This window comes from Geotrypetes seraphini, chromosome 2, assembly GCF_902459505.1.
Source record: "Geotrypetes seraphini chromosome 2, aGeoSer1.1, whole genome shotgun sequence".
In the NCBI taxonomy this organism is placed as follows: domain Eukaryota; kingdom Metazoa; phylum Chordata; class Amphibia; order Gymnophiona; family Dermophiidae; genus Geotrypetes; species Geotrypetes seraphini.
This window is the reverse complement of record NC_047085.1, coordinates 14,885,508-14,899,810: the sequence shown is the minus strand read 5'-3', so window position 1 is coordinate 14,899,810 and position 14,303 is coordinate 14,885,508. Positions and strand designations below refer to the sequence as shown.

The following is a 14,303-nucleotide window of genomic DNA, read 5'->3' as shown; positions in this document are numbered from 1 at the left end:
AAAGTGTCACCCAAACCTAAAGAACTCATCTTGTTCAGCAACCTGCGGTGTGGCACGCTATCAAATGCTTTGCTGAAATCCAGATAGACGATGTCCAGGGACTCACCAACATCCAGCTTCCTCGTCACCCAGTCAAAGAAGCCGATCAGGTTGGATTGGCACGATCTCCCCTTAGTAAATCCATGTTGGCGGGGATCCCGCAGATTCTCCTCGTCCATGATCCTATCCATTTGGTGTTTGATTAGGGTTTCCATTAGTTTGCTCACTATTGAAGTGAGACTCACTGGTCTGTAGTTTGCCATATCCACCCTGGAGCCTTTCTTGTGTAGTGGAATGACGTTAGCCGTCTTCCAGTCCATCGGGACGTTACCTGTACTAAGGGAGAGATTAAAGAGCGCGGATAGTGGTTCCGCCAAGACATCTCCCAACTCCCTGAGTACCCTAGGGTGTAGGTTGTCAGGCCCCATTGCCTTGTTGACCTTGATTTTTGACAGCTCGCAGTAGACGCTGCTGGGTGTAAATTTGAAATTACTAAACGGGTCTACTGATTTAATCCTTGTATGTGGTTGAGGGCCGATTCCCGGCACCTCGCGGGTGAAGACTGAACAGAAGTATTCATTTAACAGTTGGGCCTTTTCCGAGTCCGTCTCCACATGGTCTCCGTCTGGTTTTCTGAGTCGTACTATCCCGCCTGAGTTCTTTTTCCTGTCACTAATATACCTGAAGAAGGATTTATCTCCCTTCTGGATATTCTTTGCTAGAGACTCCTCCATGCGGAATTTGGCCTCTCTAACTGCCGCTTTGACGGCTCTTGATTTGGTCAGATAATCTACTCTGGAGTCCTGTGTCCCTGATTGTTTGTAAGAGATGAATGCTTTTTTCTTCTCTTTGATGAGGTCTGAGATCTCCATAGAGAACCACTGTGGCTTGTTGTTCCTACTTCGTTTGCTTACTGATTTAACATAGCGGTTTGTTGCTTCCTGTATGGTGGTTTTCAAAGTTGACCACATTTCTTCCACGCTGTCGGTATCTGCTTGGGTTTGTAGCGCCTGGTGAACGAAGTCTCCCATGTCCTGGAAATTTGTGTCCTTGAACTTGAGAACCTTGGTCAATGTGGTAGATTTCGTGAAACCTTTCCTGAGATTGAACCAAATCATATTGTGGTCACTGGAGGCCAAAGTTTCACCCACCGAGACCTCTGTGATACTTTCTCCGTTGGTAAGTACCAGGTCCAAAATTGCCTGATCCCTTGTTGGCTCAATTACCAGTTGCCTGAGTCCTGCTCCATTCAAAGAGTTTAATAGCTTCCTGCTGCTGCCGGAAGCAGAGGAAAGCGTGACCCAATCCACATCGGGCATGTTGAAGTCACCTACCAATACTGTGTCCCCCCGCAAGGTGATATTCTCTATATCTCCGATTAATTCCAAATCTAGGTCTTCTTGATGTTTTGGGGGTCTGTATACCACGCCAAGATATAGGCATTTGTCCTTCCCTCTGGCCAAATTTACCCAAAGGGATTCCCCAGTGTACTGTACATCTGTGATTCTGGTGACCTTAATGTCATCTTTAGTATATAATGCTACCCCACCTCCCATTTTGCCCTCCCTGTCCTGACGAAGCAAGTTGTAACCTGGTATGACCATGTCCCACGCGTGGGAGTCTGTGAGCCAGGTCTCAGATATCGCCACCACATCCAGGTCGGCATTCCTCATTTCTATCTCCAAATCTAGGATCTTGTTTCCCAGACTGTGGGCGTTGACGTACATAGCCCTCCATGTTGTGTGCTTGTTGTATCTCAGTGGGGACAATCCCTCTATATCAACTAGACCACCATTAGTATTTTTCGCTTGTCTCTTACACTCCCTAGACCCAGAGCTACAGCTTGTACCTATCCCGGACTCCCCATAACTGCAGTGCGCTCCTATCAGAGACTTGGTAATGTGTGTACCCTGTGGGGGTATTCCCGTTTGGGCTACTTGAGCTCCTTTAGTGCAATTTGCAGCGTGTGCACTCTCGCTGGTCCCAGAATTACAGTGTGTACTCCCTCTAGACCTAGAATTGCTACGTGTACTCCCCTTAGACCCAGAATTGTAATGTGACCCAATGCAGTGTTTACTTAGTTCAGTTCCAAAATAGTATTGGTAGCCCGTACCCTCCCCCAACTCACCTAGTTTAAAGCCCGTACCCTCCCCCAACTTACCTAGTTTAAAGCCCTGTGTAGTAGGCGGGCTAGACGGTGTCCAAGGATGTTCTTCCCCCTCTTGGTCAGGTGTAACCCGTCTGGTCCAATTGCTTTGAATGACACTTCCCCCTCCCCTTGTGTGTTCCGTTTCTTGGGTATTTATTGTTGTTCGAGTATGAGTGAGAGTGTGTGTGTCTACAATGTGTTTGTTGAAATGGATATTTTGGTGTTTGTATGCTCTGTTTTTGTTATACTCATTGTACCCCAGTTTGAAAGTCTTTCTGAATGTGTGGGTTATAAATCTAACAAATAAACAAACAAACATCCATCAATTAATTAAAATAAATCAAGATTATTTCATTTCAACCCTAAAATGTCATCTTGTTTTAAAAAAATAAAATAACTTTGCTCATTCAGCCACCACCCAGTTCAAAGTTCTAGAGAACCAGACCTCCCATAAAATTATACAGAAAATTAGCCACAGAGTCACCAGATGGGTTCCAAACTAGAATCACAGGACGAGTGAATCACAACAACAAAAAACAATATATTCGATGAACTCGGGCAATCACAATGTGGAGATATGCTATCCAAATACACTGAGCAAAAAGCTCAATTATAATCACATGTACGCAAGTAAATTCACAATCTGTTTGTCTGCGCCAGTGTCCCACAGACTTTCTCGAGCCACGGCACACTAAAGGTAGTGGCCGTGGCTTGAGGCACCTGGAAGTGCACGGATATCGCTGTGATGACATCACACGCATGCGTGACATCATCATGTCGATATCCGCGTGTATGTGAAGGCCCTCCAGGCGTGCCCTCAGACGCCAGTGGGAAGAGGAATGGAATGGAAGGGAAGAAGGCCAGAGAGAAGGATAGGTGCTGGTGTCGAGAGGCATGTCCTGTAGGCAGTCAGCTGGCGCCAGCGACTCTCCTCCTCCCCCGTGTACCATGGCACACCTGAAATCTCAGTAGGCACAGTTTGAAATACACTGGTCCATGCCATAAGCTCACCGAGAAGGATGGGAACCAACTAAATACTGTATATAAAATGAGAACAATGACAATTTGTTCTCGTTTACCTTGGTTTGGAGGTTTTGCATGGATGTTTCAAAGGTTTTGGAAAGCGCCCTCTGATGGTTACACAGAAGAGCTACAGCTCGGTTTGCACGGTTGTAAGACAGGATTTTTGCTGCCACGTTAGAATCCTCTGTTCAACCAAGAGCACAGTTGTAAAAGAATTAAATATTGTGTCCATTCTATGGAACATACCCATACAAAACATTGTGCACACCAGTAAATATCTTTGTACTCTTGTTCATTTATACAGAAACTGGATTTTTTTCAGACCGAGGCAAAAATTGCTAGCCCCATTTTGAAATATACAGTTTATATTTTTCTAGTTAAATGACGCATTAACATTCCAGAAGCAGTAGATAATGTTACATCCCTCTTTCTAGTACCGTGTTTCCCTGAAAATAAGACCTACCCCCAAAATAAGCCCTAATCCCTGGATTCGCCGCACAGCCGAACCCCCGCTTACTCTTCCATCTCTCCCTCCCGTCTGAACCCCGCCGACCTACTTCCTCCCCTCCAAAGAGCAGCGTCGACAGCATCTTAAACAGGCTGATTTGTGGCCTTCTCCCATTCACGGCCTTCTCTTGCCGGGGGCATTTCCTCTGCCACATCACTGATGATGTCATCAGTAACACGGTGCATGGAAGGTCCTGGCGGGAGAAGGCCACAAAGCAGCCTGTTTAGAGTGCTGCCGACACTGCTCTGTGGAGGGAGGTATGTATGTCTCGCAGTCAGTGGGGTTTGGATGGGAGGGTCAGCGGGTGTTCGGCTGCGTGGCGGGGGGGGACTGCTCAAGGGTTCTGCTGCAGCTGCATGGAATGGAGGAATAGAAGCTGGGCATAGATTCTGCTGCACAAGGGATGGGAGGGAGGGATAGAAAGATGCTGTGCACAGGGCAAGGGTTCTGCTGCACAGGGGGATGGATAGAAAGATGCTGCAGAGGAAAGGCACAAGGGGATTGGTGAGAAGGGAGAAAAGATGCTGCACATGTGGGGGAGAGAAAAGAAAGAGGAAGAATTGGGGTGGAGGAGAGGAAGGTGATCACTGTATATGAAAAAAATAATAGCTACCCCGAAAATAGTATGTTTTTTGGGCCCAAAATTAATATTAAGACACTCTTATTTTGGGGGAAACTCGGTAGTAATACTTGTCAATATCTACCCCATGTCTACCAGCTTTCTCAAGTTTATTATGGCTTGATATACTGCGTTTAATACCAAAGCGGTTTACAATGCACAAAAATAAAAATAAAAACCATATGTACAAAAAATTTCAATTAACAAGAGGGAAATGAGCAGGGTCACAATTCTTAAAATAAAGCATTGAGGAGGCAATGGAAAGAACAATATGGAGACGGGAAAAACTTGGGTGAACCCTTCATCTAGGTCTCAAAAACATCTAGAATGAGGCTAAGAGGAGGGGAATGGAATAAGATGAAATGTGCAGACCCTCCCCTAGTTCCCCCCCTTCTAAAAAATAAAAAAAGAGTGGGCTTCCACCTTTGCCCCTGCTGTGCATTTGTCAAGCAAGAGATACCTAACGAAAATCTGTTTAGCTCCTTCAGTCTCTGGTCAACATTTACTGTGTTACTGTGAAAAAGACAGCAGAGGGAAACGGGCATATGAAGCTGCATTTTTAAAATAATATCTATTGTTACCACATAGTTGAGCTTCGATTTTACCTTCAATTCTTTCATGATTTAGGATCCTTATTTATCATAATACGAGGGTCATTTCATAAATAATGTACACTATTTTTAAAATTTACATGTTTTATTTTTTTTTCAAGTATTTCTTTACAATCCTTCAATATAGTCTCCCTGCTTTGCAATGACCGAGTCCCAACGTCTGGGAAGTTTCATTATTCCATCCAAGACATCATTTTGTTCAGTTGCTGAATGGCTCAGGTACTGGCGGAAGAAAGATCTTCCAGAGATGCAAAACGATGTCCACGCATAGGTTGTTTCAACTTTGGAAAAAGGTCGAAGTCTGGTGGACTCTTGTCTGGACTGTAGGGAGCATGAGATAACACCTCCCAGTTGTATTCACATAGTTTTTCAATGACAAGTGGAGAGCTCCATCTTCCCCACGACCAAAAAAATTTCGATGAGCTCAATCAAAAGTAAAACAAATGATGATTTTTGCTTATGATCATGAAGGCATCATCATCACAGACAAAGTTCCATGTGGAAGAAGTGTCACAGCAGTGTATTATCGTGATTTTTTTGCAAAAAATGCACAGAAAAATGCACAAACCCGACCTATTACTCTTGGCTGGGCCACTCATTCTTCACAACGCTCGCCTGGACATAGGGAATGTCGTCATTTAAAAACTACGCAAATACGGCTGGGAGGTGTTACCTCATGCTCCCTACAGTCCAGGCATGTGTCCACCAGACTTCGACCTTTTTCCAAAGTTGAAACAACCTATGCCTGGACATCGTTTTGTATCTCTGGAAGAGCTTTCTTCTTCCGGTACCCGAGCCATTTGGCAACTGAACTAAAACAGTGTCTTAGATGGAATAATGAAGCTTCCCATACGTTGGGTCTCGGTCATTGCAAAGCAGGGAGACTATATTGAAGGATTGTAAAGAAATACTTGAAAAAAAAATAAAACATGTAAATTTAAAAAACTAGTGTGCATTATTTATGAAATGACCCTCGTACTTTAGCATTCAAGCACCAACATTTCTTGCCTCAGCCTCTTCAACTTTGAAGCTTTCCCACTACAAATAACTGGAGATTTTAGCAACACGAAGACAACTGATATTCATATGCTGGAAAAAAATTTTTCCTCCTCCTTCACTTTATATGACTTCACAACATATAAGGACGATGGAGAGTAAGTAGTTTGATATTTTAGCAGCATTTTAATCAGGAAACGTTCATCCCACATACTGATCTTAGTTACACTAATATGTCCTGATGTTAGATATTACTTTGAGGTACACAGAGAAACAGCTCTGGAACAGCAACTGATTAACGTCACCCTCTGTATGTGGATTAGAGAATGATACAGGGACAAATTTTTCCCCGTCCCCACGGGAACTCATTTTCCCATCCTGTCCTAATGAGTTCTTTTCCTATCCTTGCCCTGCAAGCTATATCCTCATCTGCACAAGCCTCAAACACTTTAAAATCATAAGTGTTTGAGGCTTGTGCGGTTAAGGCAGAGCATACAGGAATGGGGCAGGAACAGCGACAAAACTCACAAGGACGAGATGGGGAAATTGAGTTCCTGCGGGGACGGGGACAAATTTGTCCTTGTGCCTTTCTCTAATGTGGATTAAAGACATAGTAAGGCTATATATAAATGGTAATAACTTACATTTATAGCAATTGCATTGTACAATACTGTCACGCTTCCAGGTACAGCAAGTCTCTCTTTAAACAGGTTACCTGAGACAACAGGAGACAACTGACATATCCCAGGTGATGAATAGGAAAATTGGGATCTGAAGCATGACTTTCCTAGCTCTCAACACAACAAATGGTAACACCCTGAAGCAATAATAAATACCTCTATAAATCTACTATAGCAGATAACTTTTTGTTGACTTATTAAGGGGAAGAAAAGACCTCAGAGATCCAAGAACTAGAGAATGACACGGTGACAAAATTCATCACCATTCCCGTCCCAGCGGATAACCGCGGGAAATAATCCCATGTCATTTTTTAGAAACATAGAAACATATAAGATGACGGGAGAAAAGGGCTACAGCCCATCAAGTCTGCCCACTCTGCTTACCCACCCCCTGTCTATGCCCTAATGACCCAATTTCCTTATCTTGACCCTCGTAGGGATCCCACATGGGTATCCCATTTATTCTTAAAGTCTGGCACGCTGTCTGCCTCGATCACCTGCACTGGAAGCTTGTTCCAATGATCAACCACTCTCTCTGTGAAGAAATACTTTCTGGTGTCGCCATGAAATTTTCCGCCCCTGAGTTTGAGCGGGTGCCCTCTTGTGGCCGAGGGTCCCTTGAGAAAGAAAATATCATCTTCCACTTCGACACGTCCCGTGAGGTACTTAAATGTTTCGATCATGTCTCCCCTCTCCCTACGTTCCTCAAGAGTGTAGAGCTGCAATTTGTTCAGTCTCTCTTCGTACGAGAGACCCTTGAGCCCCGAGATCATCCTGGTGGCCGTCCGCTAAACCAATTCAATTCTGCGCACATCTTTACTGTAATGTGGCCTCAGAATTGCACACAGTACTCCAGATGAGGTCTCACCATGGCCCTGTACAACGGCATTATGACTTCAGGCTTTCGGCTGACGAAACTTCTATTGATACAACCCAATATCTGCCTTCTCCACTTGATTGGCAGTTTTCATGTCTGCACTGATGATTACTCCTAAATCTCGTTCTGCTGAAATCCTAGTTAAAGTTTCTCCATTCAAGAAGTACGGATTGCATGGATTTCCGCTTCCGAGGTGCATGACCTTACATTTCTTAGCATTGAAGCCCAGCTGCCAGGTTGAGGACCAACTTTCCAATGTAAGCAAGTCCTGCGCCATATAATTCTGTAAACTGCATTCACTTACTATATTACATAGTTTGGCGTCATCAGCGAATAGTGTTATTTTACCTTGAAGCCCTTGAGTCAGATACCCTATGAATATGTTGAAAAGGAGTGGACCCAGGACCGAGCCCTGCGGCACTCCACTGGTCACCTCCGATGTTTTAGAGAGGGTACCATTAACCACCACCCTCTGAAGTCTGCCACTCAGCCAATCATTGACCCATGCAGTTAGTGTCTCTCCTACCCCATCGATTCCATCTTGCTTAGCAGCCTGTGGTGTGGGACACTGTCAAAAGCTTTACTGAAGTCCAGGTACACGACGTCCAAAGACTCTCCCAAGTCCAACTTTCTTGTTATCCAGTCAAAGAAGCTGATGAGATTGGATTGGCAGGACCTACCCTTGGTGAATCCATGCTGACTGGGATCCCGAAGATTCCCTTCATTCAAGATTGTGTCCAATTTGCTTTTAATTAGTGTTTCCATGAGTTTGCACGCTATTGATGTGAGACTCACCGGTCTATAATTCGCAGCCTCTGCCCTGCAACCCTTTTTATGCAGAGGAACGACATTAGCTAATTTCCAGTCCAGGGGAACTTTCCCCTTACTTAGGGAGAGATTGAATAGCTCAGCCAACGGTTTCGCCAGGACATCGCTCAATTCTCTGAGCACTCTTGGGTGCAAATTGTCTGGTCCCATGGCTTTGTTCACCTTGAGTCTTGCCAGTTCACTGTAAACTTCACCTGGTGTGAACTCAAAATTCTGAAACGGGTCTTCTGTGCTTTGTATTGCCTTCAACTGCGGACCGTGTCCCGGTGCCTCACAGGTGAAGACTGAGCAGAAGTATTCATTCAGTAGTTCGGCTTTATCGGAATCTGCTTCCACGTAACTTCCGTCCGGTCTTCTAAGGCATACTATCCCGCCTGTGTTCCTTTTTCTGTCACTAATATACCTGAAGAAGGATTTGTCCCCCTTTTTAATGTTTTTTGCCAGAATTTCTTCCACTCTATTTCAGCCTCAGTCCTTCTACACCAGCATTCTTCAAAGCAAAGCTTGAGGGTCAGTGGTTGTGGCTATTTATACTCTGATTCTTCCCTCTCTCCTTAAAGAATGACATGAAGATGGTTTACCGCGGTTATCCGCGGGGACGGAACGGTGATGAATTTTGTCACCGTGTCATTCTCTACCAAGAACCTGCTCTGTATCATATAAAAAAACCAAACCACTCGTACTGTCTGTCCAATGGAACACTCTTAATTACAGGTCTGAAAAACATCCTTCTAAATTTACCTACTATGCTTATCACTCAATACTTTACAAGTAATACCAAAATCCATAATCCATAATCATAACTTAAGTAAGCAACCTTCAACATTGAGATAAAAATGTCCCAAACACTTACCTTGAACTTCTGATCCTAACAGGACCCATTTTGCCTGTGGCTTCATCAGGGGATCGTACTTGATGTTGGGTGCTTATAACATCAGCAACTTTACCATGTACATTCACTCTGCACCACGTTCAGTGACAAAAATGGTGCCAAGACTTCTCCCAAGCCAAATGTTTTCACTATTACCAATACCTCCTATTTCATATGGTACCTCTCACAGGCCATATGAAAGGCATCCCATTTGTATATCTTTGCTAGCAGTGCTACAAGGAAAAAGGTACAAAATGGTATGTTTTTGATGGGAAAATTCCCAAGACTTTAGAGATCCGGATGAGGGTGAAATGGACACACATCCTGTAAATTCTCCACTCATAAAAATTATTTGTTGGGTATATTGGTAGAATAACTTTACCCCTAAAAGCCAAATTCATAACACTTTCTGGTACTGGTCACTTGCTCCATTGATACAAAATACCCCGAAAATAAGCCCTAACATGATTTTTAAAGATGCTCCTAATATAAGTCCTACCCCAAAAATAAGCCCTAGTTAAGATCGACCCCCCGAAGCTCCCCCTCCCCCCGAATGTACCCGACACTCCCTGACTCCATCCCTGACACTAGTGCTGCCTGATTTTCTGAAATAATTGAATTTGTTGATTCAGCAACCCCCACCCCTGCAGCTTTAGGAGGCCTTGGAGCGAAGGTCTGTCAATCTCATGGTGGGAGGGTCGGTAGGGTTCTGCTGCACAGGCGGCAGGGATAGAAAGATGCTGTTCAAGGGGATGGGTGAAAGGGAAGGAAAGATACAGCACATGGTGGGGGGGGGAAGAAAGAGGAAGAATTGGGCTGGAGGAGAGGGAGATCATTGTTGTACATTAAAAAAATAAGACATTCCTGAAAGTAAGCCCTAGTGCATTTTTTAGACCCCAAATTAATATAAGGCACTGTCTTTATTTTCGGGGAAACACGGTACAAGACATCTCCCTAACTTTTAGCAAAGAAAGGGAAGGCAGAGGTAGAAGGAGAAATTAGGTTCTTACCTGCTAATTTACTTTCTTTTAGCTTCTCCAGACCAGTAGAGGTTAACTTTACGATTGGGTATATATCTAATCATGACCAGCAGGTGGAGACTGAAAACAAAACTTTGGGACAGTATATCCTAGCCCCTCCTCTCTATTTCCCTCAGTCTGCCGAATAGCCAAGCAGAACCAAGAACTGGAAACAACAGAGAGAAAAAACAATACTCCGAAAGGAGTAACCAATAACATACCCAAAAAATGCTGTTGGAAAATGCAGAGGAGAAATTCCCGAAGGAAGAAGGTCCCCACAGCTCGCCAGCTAAGCCAGCCGAGCCACAGCCGCTGTTCTTCAATTCTCCCCGGCCCTAGAAAAATACTAGAACCCGCAGCAAAAACCAAAAACTGCCCGCGCAACAGCCCCAACAACAACAACAACAGACAGGGTGGGGACCTCTACTGGTCTGGAGAAGCTAAAAGAAAGTAAATTAGCAGGTAAGAACCTAATTTCTCCTTCTTTAGCACTCTCCAGACCAGTAGAGGTTAACTTTACGATTGGGACGTACCAAAGCAGTCCCTCTCACGGGCGGGACCCCCGAAGGGCCGATACCAGAACACGCTCACCGAACACCGCGTCCCGACGCGCCTGAACATCTACCCGATAATGCCGAACAAATGAATGCAAGGAGGACCAAACCGCAGCCTTACAAATATCCACCGGAGGCACGAGCGACGACTCAGCCCAAGAAGCCGCCTGACCCCTAGTGGAATGAGCCCTGAGAAACTCCGGAACCGGCTTCTGACTCAGAAGATAAGCGGAAGCGATCGTCTCCCTGATCCAGCGCGCAATAGTAGCCTTAGAAGCGCCAGCCCCCCGACGAGGACCCGCCAGAAGCACAAAGAGATGATCGGAGCTCCGAAAATCCCGGGTCCGCTGCACATAAGCATGGAGGACCCGACCGACATCCAACTTGCGCAGCTGTCGTTGCTCAGAAGAACCCTCCCGACTACCCAAGACCGGGAGGACCACCGATTGATTGACATGAAAAGGAGAAACTACCTTCGGCAGAAAGGAAGGAACAGGCCGCAAAACAACCCGCTCCTTTGAAAACTCCAGGAAGGGAGCCCTACAAGAGAAAGCCTGTAGCTCCGACACCCGTCTAGCGGAAGTAATGGCCACCAAAAAGACCGACTTCAGCGTAAGGTCCTTCAACGAACAGCCATCCAACGGCTCGAAAGGAGGGCGCACTAGAACAGAGAGAACCAGATTGAGATCCCAAGAGGGAATCGAGGGCCTTATGGGAGGCCTGAGCAACTTGGCCGCCCTAAGAAAGCGAATCACATCAGGAATGGCTGACAAACGCTGACCTGTCACCAGCCCCCGAAAAGCCGACAGGGCCGCCAGATGAACCCGAAGAGAAGACCAGGCCAGGCCCCTATCCAGGCCATCCTGCAAAAACTCTAGAATGTTAGGCAGAGAAGCGCGAAAGGAGACCACTCCCCGCGCTCGGCACCATTCCTCAAACAGACGCCAAACCCGTACATAAGCCCGAGAGGTAGAAAGCCTCCGGGACCCCAAAAGTGTAGAGATCACCTTGTCGGAATATCCCTTCTTACTCAGGCGGCCCCTTTCAAGAGCCAAGCCGTAAGACAAAAGGGAGACGGGTCGAACATGGGAATGGGACCCTGCGTCAGAAGATCGCACTCGAGAGGCAGAGGAAGAGGATCCGCCACCAGATGCCTCACCAGATCCGCATACCACGGACGACGAGGCCAATCCGGAGCCACCAAGACCACCAGCCCCGGATGGCGAACAATGCGAAGCAGTACTCTGCCTACTAATGGCCAAGGAGGGAACACATACAACAGCCCCTCCGTTGGCCACGGTTGGACCAGAGCATCCAGACCCTCGGCCAGACCGTCCCTGCGACGACTGAAGAAGCGGGGTACTTTGGCGTTGCCACTTGTAGCCATCAGATCCATCAGGGGCTGCCCCCAAGCACGCACTAGCAACTGAAACGCCTCGGCGCCGAGACACCACTCTCCCGGATCCAAGAAGTGACGACTGAGGAAGTCCGCCTGAACGTTTTCTACCCCGGCAATGTGAGAGGCCGAGAGGTCCAGAAGATGCGACTCCGCCCAAACCATGAGCCGAGCCGCCTCCTGCGCCACCAGAGTGCTCTTGGTGCCCCCCTGACGATTGACATAAGCCACTGCCGTGGCATTGTCCGACAGGACTCTGACCGACTTGCCCAACAAAAGGGAGTGGAAAGCCAACAGCGCCAGCCGGACCGCCCTGGTCTCCAACACGTTGATCGACCAGGAGGCCTCCTCCGTGGACCAGGTTCCCTGAGCAGAGTGACCCAGACACTGGGCCCCCCAACCCAGGAGACTCGCATCCGTAAGGAGCACCGTCCACTGCGGAAGATCCAGACCCACCCCCTGAACTAGGTGAGGGGTCCGGAGCCACCAACGCAGACTGCAGCGCGCCAAGCCTCGCAGGGGAACCGGAACATCCATCCCGTGCCTCTGGGGAGACCACCTCCGGAGCAGAGCATACTGAAGAGGACGCATGTGGGCCCGCGCCCACCTCACCACGTCCAGGGACGCCGCCATCGACCCCAGGACCTGGAGGAAATCTCGCGCCCGAGGACACCGGGACGCCAAAAGCAGGCGAATCTGAGACTGCAATTTGCTCACCCGGGCCTCTGGGAGGAAGACCTTCCCCAAGGAGGTGTCGAACAGCACCCCGAGGTACTCCAGACGCTGAGCCGGAACCAACCGACTCTTGGAAAGGTTGACCACCCAGCCCAGCGACCGGAGAAACTCCACCACCCGAGCCGTAACCCGGTAGCTTTCCTGCAACGACTTGGCCCGAATTAACCAGTCGTCCAGGTAGGGGTGTACCAGAATGCCCTCCGACCGCAAGGCTGCCGCGACGACCACCATCACCTTGGTGAACGTCCGGGGAGCCGTGGCCAGCCCAAAGGGAAGCGCACAGAACTGATAGTGCCGACCCAAGATCGCAAAGCGCAGGAAACGCTGATGAGAGGTCCGAATAGGAACATGCAAGTAGGCCTCCGTCAGATCGAGAGAAGTGAGAAACTCCCCCGGCTGAACCGCCAGAATGACCGACCGCAGCGTTTCCATACGGAAAGAGGGAACCTTGAGAGCCCTGTTGACCCCTTTCAAATCGAGGATGGGCCGAAAAGTCCCCTCCTTCTTGGGCACCACAAAGTAAATGGAGTACCTGCCCGTGCCCCACTCCGGGGGGGGCACCGGAACTACTGCCCTGAGATCTAGCAAGCGCTGAAGGGTCTGGCGAAAAGCCTGCTTCTTCCCCGGAGTCTGACACGGAGAAACGAGGAAAAAATCCGGCAGAGAGCGGGCGAACTCCAGGGCATAACCGTCCCGCACCACCTCCAGGACCCACTGATCGGACGTGATCTCGGCCCATTTGGGAAAAAAGTCGCGCAGCCGGGCCCCCACCGGAACCAAGGGGGGCGCCGGCAAGGCGTCATTGTGCAGGACGGGAAGCGGGGGAACCGGCGGAGGGGTTCCCTGCCCCCCGACGGGCCCCCCGAAAGGGCTGCATGCGCTGGAAGAACCGACCCCGGGAAAACCCCGGAGACTGGAAAGAAGCAGCCCCACGCCCAGGGCGATACTTGCGAAATTCCCGCAAACGCCCCCGGGCCGCACCCCCCCGAGACGCCGGGCGGGCACGGTCCTCCGGCAAACGGGGAACTTTCGAGTCCGACAGAGTCTGAATTAACTTATCCAAGTCCTCTCCAAATAAAAACGACCCCCGAAAGGGAAATTTAGTAAGCTTAGCTTTGGACGCAGCATCCGCCGCCCAAGCGCGCAGCCACAACACACGCCTTGCGGCCACGCCAAAAGCCATGGACTTAGCCGAGATCCGCACCAAGTCATACAGAGCATCCGAGAGGAATGAGGCAGCCATCTCAATCTTTGCTACCTCCTGATCCACCAGAGACCAGTCGTCAGACTCTCGATCCAAGACCCGCTCCGCCCACCGAAACACGGCGCGAGCGACCAGTCCCCCACAAATAGCCGCCTGGACCCCAAAAGCAGAGACTTGAAAATTTTGCTTAAGGA

The 14,303-nt window shown here is 48.1% G+C and overlaps 1 protein-coding gene across 6 annotated transcripts in view; it reads right to left on the bottom strand.

Moving 5' to 3' along the window:
- The window catches only part of TOP1MT (DNA topoisomerase I mitochondrial), a 209,939-nt gene that overhangs the window by 70,235 nt on the left and 125,401 nt on the right, over positions 1-14,303 (bottom strand). For all 6 annotated transcript variants that reach the window (XM_033933371.1, XM_033933369.1, XM_033933366.1 and 3 more), the window contains one exon: positions 3,268-3,395. In XM_033933371.1, the coding sequence (XP_033789262.1) occupies positions 3,268-3,395 (128 nt within the window). The remainder of the gene's footprint in view (positions 1-3,267; positions 3,396-14,303) is intronic.